At 37.0% G+C, this 6029-nt stretch overlaps 1 protein-coding gene across 1 annotated transcript; it reads right to left on the reverse strand.

Moving 5' to 3' along the window:
* Window positions 1-679: 679 nt before the first annotated feature.
* TGIF2LX (TGFB induced factor homeobox 2 like X-linked) lies at window positions 680-1995 on the reverse strand. The gene has a single exon (XM_082716259.1). It carries the CDS (start codon window positions 1858-1860, stop codon window positions 1135-1137), a length of 726 nt encoding a protein of 241 aa, XP_082572385.1. The 5' UTR covers window positions 1861-1995; the 3' UTR covers window positions 680-1134.
* Between the last annotated feature and the right edge of the window lie 4034 nt (window positions 1996-6029).

The following is a 6029-nucleotide window of genomic DNA, read 5'->3' on the forward strand; positions in this document are numbered from 1 at the left end:
CTCAGCCTCTGCCTTCGGGTCATGATCCCAGGGTCCTGGGATCGAGCCCCGCATTGGGCTCTCTGCTTGGCAGGGAGCCTGCTTCCTCCTCTCTCTCTCTCTCTGCCTGCCTCTCTGCCTACTTGTGATCTCTGTCTGTCAAGTGAATAAATAAAAAATCTTAAAAAAAAATAAAGCTTTGGAAGGGGCTTAGGTCATAAAGGTGGAGCCCTCATGAATGGGGTGAATGTCTTTATAAAAGATGCTCCAGGGAGGTCTAGTCTTTTTCATCATAAATACAAAGTGCTGACTGTGAACCAAGAAGGGAGCCCTCATAATAATGTGATCAAGTTGGTGTCTTGATGTGGGACTTTCAGGCTCCAGATCTGTGAAAAATAAATTTGTTTTTAAACCCTTAAAAAAATAATAAAAAAGCATTCTCTAAAACTAACTATAACACAACTAACAGCGGATAATTACCATGTAGAATTTTCCTATCTCTACTGCATACTTTTCACTAGTATACCAAATAAGAGTGTAACCTTATATGTAACAAACTTATGAATTCACTGCATTTTGACTCTGTTTAATCCCTGCAGAAATTACCTACTCCTTAAGATTGCCAATAAACCACAAAAAAAGAAACCATAAAGTTGGTATTTTCACAAAAACTCCAACATTAAAATGATGTCAGTGCCATTATAGTCATCTTTTATAGAGCTTTCTTTTCCATTATTCATTCTAATCAACAAGGAAAGTTAGAAAGAGGGAGAAAGATTAGTGATTTGGTATCTGCAGCCGTCCTAGAACCAAAAAGTCTGGCTGGAAAAGCCAAAGCAAGTTTCCAAAGATGTGTTAGCACTGTTTCTGGTCTCAGGTGTGTTGATCTGATTGTCTAAAGCCTTTAAACCTAGGAGGAAGCAGAAGTAGAGAAGATATCTCTACTTTAGTGTTAATCATGATGACAAGTCCATTTGGAAACACCAAAATATCTAGCAGAATTGAATTCCAATAGCTAGTGATGGTCCTCCTAAAACTCCTAGAAATAAAAAAATCTCTATAAAAGGTGAAATTATGAATTAGTTGGGGGAACATAAATGGATCTATCACTGTAGACAACGGACTGGCTACTTGAAATTTTAGGGACACTGGATATCATGGATTGGCCTCTTGCTTCTTCTGCAGCTCCAGTTCTGCAGCCTTTTGCATAGCTGCATCAACCAACAGCTGGAAGCTGCTGAAGTCCTTGTGCTCCTCTGTTATCACAGGTTTGGGAGACGTTGTAAGCAAGGGTTCACTAGTGGAAAACTTGACCCTTTTTTTTGGCTGAGCCTTTGGTGTGAGCTTCTGGCCTAGAGACAACTCTGAACCTAGCAGCTTCTCCCCTGGTTTCTGGCCCATTGGAAGAAGGCTAAAGGGCAGGCACTGCATTTTGTCTGGATCTGGATCTGGATCTCTGGGCCCTGACCTGGCCTGTATAGATGAATCTGTGCTCTGCTCATGGGTCAGATCAGCAGCCTTGCTTTTTTGGTGGCACATGGTGATCTGGTTGGGGTCATTTCCATCCTGTTGAAGCATTTCTGGAAGAACACGTCTGCGGGCATTAATAAACCAGTTAGAAATCTGCAGGAAAGACAAATTAGTCTGCTTGGACAGCATTCGCTTCTCTGCTTCTGAAGGGTAGGCCTTAAACCGATGTTCATACAGCCAGGCTCGGAGGATCTTCACTGACTCAGTTGGCAAGTATCCTTTCCGTTTCCTCTTACTCTCTAGTGAGGCAAGAACTTTATCTGCACCAGTGTCACAATTCAGTGCGACTGAGGTGTTTTGAGCCAGGATTTGGTTCTCTGATGGGCTTTCTTCAGTAGGTTCCATGTTCATGAAGCCTGTCTTCACTATTTTGGGAGCCAGAAATGGCTGAGTTAGGACTAATGTTGATCTGGAAGAACCAGTGAGGAAGGCATGGGCCAGTATCTAAGGAGAAGTCTCAACTTTTGCTTCCCAAGCAGATAAACAGTACTGGTAACTGCTTTGAGCCAGTGGGCTTTGTGATGTCACATCCTGCCCTGTGTGCTGCCCCTCCCCCCCATTTCCTGGTTTTCACTCTTCTTGCTTTTTTCTCATACATTTGAATGTATTTGTTTGTACCTCATCAATTTAAAGCTCTCCAGACTTTTCTCTGCTGCCATCACCAGTTTCTGTTAACTAATGAATTCTAGTTCTATTGGTTAAATCTGGTTTTGCATAAGCTTCTTTTTCTTCCTTTATGACTTTATTGTGATATTGTTCTTCCTTTGTTTTCCCTATAATTGCATTATTCAGAGGATTTTCTGGAGGAAACTCCAGGTCATCATCTTAAGCATCATATATTATCTACAGTTTATATTGAAAGGACAATATCATTTTACCCTTAAGAATTCTTAATTGAGGGGCGCCTGGGTGGCTCAGTGGGTTAAGCCGCTGCCTTCGGCTCAGGTCATGATCTCAGGGTCCTGGGATCGAGTCCCGCATCGGGCTCTCTGCTCAGCAGGGAGCCTTCTTCTCTCTCTCTCTTTCTGCCTGCCTCTCCATCTACTTGTGATCTCTCTCTGTCAAATAAATAAATAAAATCTTTAAAAAAAAAAAAAAAAGAATTCTTAATTGAGGGGCACCTGGGTGGCTCAGTGGATTAAGCCGCTGCCTTCAGCTCAGGTCATGATAGTGTCCTGGGATCGAGCCCCGCAGCCCCGCATCGATCCTCTGTTCAGCAGGGAGCCTGCTTCCCCCTCTGTCTCTGCCTGCCTCTCTGCCTACTTGTGATCTCTCTCTCTCTGTCAAATAAAATAAATAAAATCTTAAAAAAAAAAAAAAGAATTCTTAATTGATGTTACTGGGCTGGACATCAATATTATCTACTGATCCGTTGGCTGTTGATAACCTCACCAGTGCTGAGACTCATAGCTTAGAACTTAGTGTAAGGGGGATCGATTGAGACACACAAGCAAATCTAATGGTCATTTTAGAAAAGCTCTAAACAACCACAGAGTGCATATGTTGACTAAAATCAGAGGTCTCCTTTGAAATACTCAGTGAGTGCTAGCTAGTCTTTCCATCAGTCTTTTGAGTGACTAGAATAGAAAAGATAATGTTTTCTAAGGTTTCAAGTAACTTAGCCTCTATCACTTGTTGCTTCTATATTCTCTTTGTATTTCTGGGATTCAGATATCTGCTGAAGGATTGACAGAATTGTGCATATTTAAATCAGTGATTTATTATAAGTGACATGATCTAGGTTCCTAATTCTTAATGACTCCTTTACTAATCCTCTTTGAAAAGGAATATCATGGCAGTTCAAAATTATCACCAAGTAATTGGGAGATTTTTTTCCCTTTAATACCAGCTATAGGGACATAGAAAAATCTGGCAAGTAGATGAAAATTTAGTAAGAGACCAATTAGTATTAATCCCCCCAAAACATGGTTTGTTTCATAACAATAGAAATACTGTATAAAACCTGTATTAACTTTAAATTTTGATGATGCAAAATATGAATAAAAAATATTTAATATAATGATTTAGTCCTTCCATCTTGTTCTTTAAAACTTCTAAATAGATCAGGGGCACCTGGGTGGCTCAGTGGGTTAAGGCCTCTGCCTTCGGCTCAGGTCATGATCCCAGGGTCTTGGGAACGAGCCCCGCATCAGGCTCTCTGCTCTGTAGGGAGCCTGCTTCCTCCTCTCTCTCTGCCTGCCTCTCTGTCTACTCGTGATCTCTGTCTGTCAAATAAATAAATAAAATCTAAAAAAAAAAAAAAAACTTCTAAATAGATCAAGTTATCTAAATTGTTTCTGTCAGATTTTTTTTTCTTCATTGATTCTTTTAACATAAAATGCCATGGGATCTCATTGAGAATAGTGTTGTATATTTATAAGGATTAACTTATTTACATATGATTCTGAAAAGTGTCTTCTCGTGATTGTGTAATGAGTGAAAATGGTATTATACTGTAATATGTTCCTTAATTTTCAAATGATGTAAAGTGTGACAAGACTCAAGTCTTTTATACCTTGCTGCTTATCATTTCTAGTAATATACTCATAACTGAATATCAGTTTGAGTATTCTACTTTCCAAAATATGTTTATCTGTAGAGTTAAAAAAAAAACCCTAAATCTTAACTTCCAATAAATGAAATAATGCAAAAGAAAATTGACAATAACAATAATAAAAAGTCAAAAACTGGAACTAAAACAAAAAAATAATCTCTCAAACAAGACACAGTGACTTAATAGAAGCAAAAATTGATGCTCTGGTAATGGGGATTTGTCAAGTCTGAATATAGAGAGCATTAAATGCATAGAGTTTACCATCTTGTAAAGTATCTGGATAATTTCTTCCAGATACTCTACACTTTGAAATGAATTGAAAGAACATTCAGGAACCCATCAGAAAACTTCCCCAATTGAAAGAGTATTGACAAGTTAGGAAGAGAAAATGTAGAAAGTTTTGGTAAATTCAACTAATGCTTTTGTAACCTAATTCAGATTCATAAGGAGATAAAGTCACCAATACCCCCAATTCATACTTAATAGCAAAAAATAATTCTTTTTATTTCATGATCAAATAAATTTGTCCATATTCACTACTGTAAAATTGTTTAGACATTGGATCCAATGGAATTAATTTAAAAAATTGAAATGTCTACAAGAAAAGGAGGGAAAATAGTATGATTTATTGATGGCATGATTAACCACTTTGGAAATATTTAAAATCAATTCATAAACTATTAGAAACAATAAGAGTTAGGTGATGTAGCCAGTTACAAACAACTACATGATAAACTTTAACATACACCAATAGTTATTTAAAAAATATATTGGGGAAATTATCTAGTTCATAATCATAACAAAAATAAAAATATAACGTGTCTAGGCATAAAATTAGACAATATTATGGAAGGATAATACTGAAAAAAGTTTTAAATTCTATTTAAGAACATAATATGGGATTTAATAAATGGCAAAAAAATTTGTTTCTTGGATATGAAATCTCAATATTGTAATGATGTCAATTTTCTTTAAATATTTCTTTTGTCTTATTTTTATCAAAATGTAAGTATCGTCAACCTCCTTTAACCTCTCACCCTACAACACCTGTTGAAAAGTATTTCTAAAATTAATATGGAGGGATAGATATGTGATACACTGTGGCATTTTGGGGAGAAAAAATGAACTAATGAGGAAACATTTCTTCTACTACATAGTATACTATATTTTAAAGTAGAAAGTAGTTAACACAGCTTAATAAACAAGTAGGCATAAACAGATCAATGAAACAGAATATGGAAAAAGTCTCAAAGACTTAATGGTACTGTGTATATGATTCCTATGATTTTTCATAGTATTGAAGAAGGATGGCTATTCATACTGAAAATAATGAATGTTGCCAAAAATACATCACAAACTATGGATGCTTTCTGGTAGATAATTTAGTTTTAAATAAATTGAAGAAACACATAAGGAGCCATCTTTACATTCATTATATTGGTAGAATCATATGAGCAACCCTGGCAAATTAATTTAATACACTTTAATAAGGAAGAATGAATGAAGTTGACACTGACCAGACCATGAAAGATAGGATAAGTTGGGACAAGTGACTGACCTGAGAAAAAGGAATAGTTTTGCTCTACCATTCAGTATGAAGTTGGGTATTGGGGATTTTATCTATTGCACACACACACACACACACACACACACACACATTTATGCACAATTGAGAAAAAGGTATCACAAGTGTAAAGATTGTTGAATGGGATTATATAATAGTATTAGTTAGAAACCTCTGTATGAAAAATCCCAAACTGCAGACAAACAAAAACTTTCATAAGCACACTTTTTTTAAATGGCAAATAAGAAAAAAAATATAGGGGCACCTAGGTGGCTCAGTGGGTTAAAGCCTCTGCCTTCAGCTCAGGTCATGATCCAGAGTCCTGAGATCAAGCCCCAAATCAGGCTCTCTGCTCAGTGGGGAACCTGTTTCCCCCTCTCTCTCTGCCTTCCTCTCTGCCTA

The sequence above is a fragment of the Mustela nivalis genome, assembly GCF_964662115.1.
Source record: "Mustela nivalis genome assembly, chromosome: X".
Lineage (NCBI taxonomy): Eukaryota > Metazoa > Chordata > Mammalia > Carnivora > Mustelidae > Mustela > Mustela nivalis.

Bases quoted from the DNA above. Each gene is read 5' to 3' on its own strand.
- TGIF2LX (XM_082716259.1), bottom strand. From the start codon at position 1,860: ATGAACATGGAACCTACTGAAGAAAGCCCATCAGAGAACCAAATCCTG.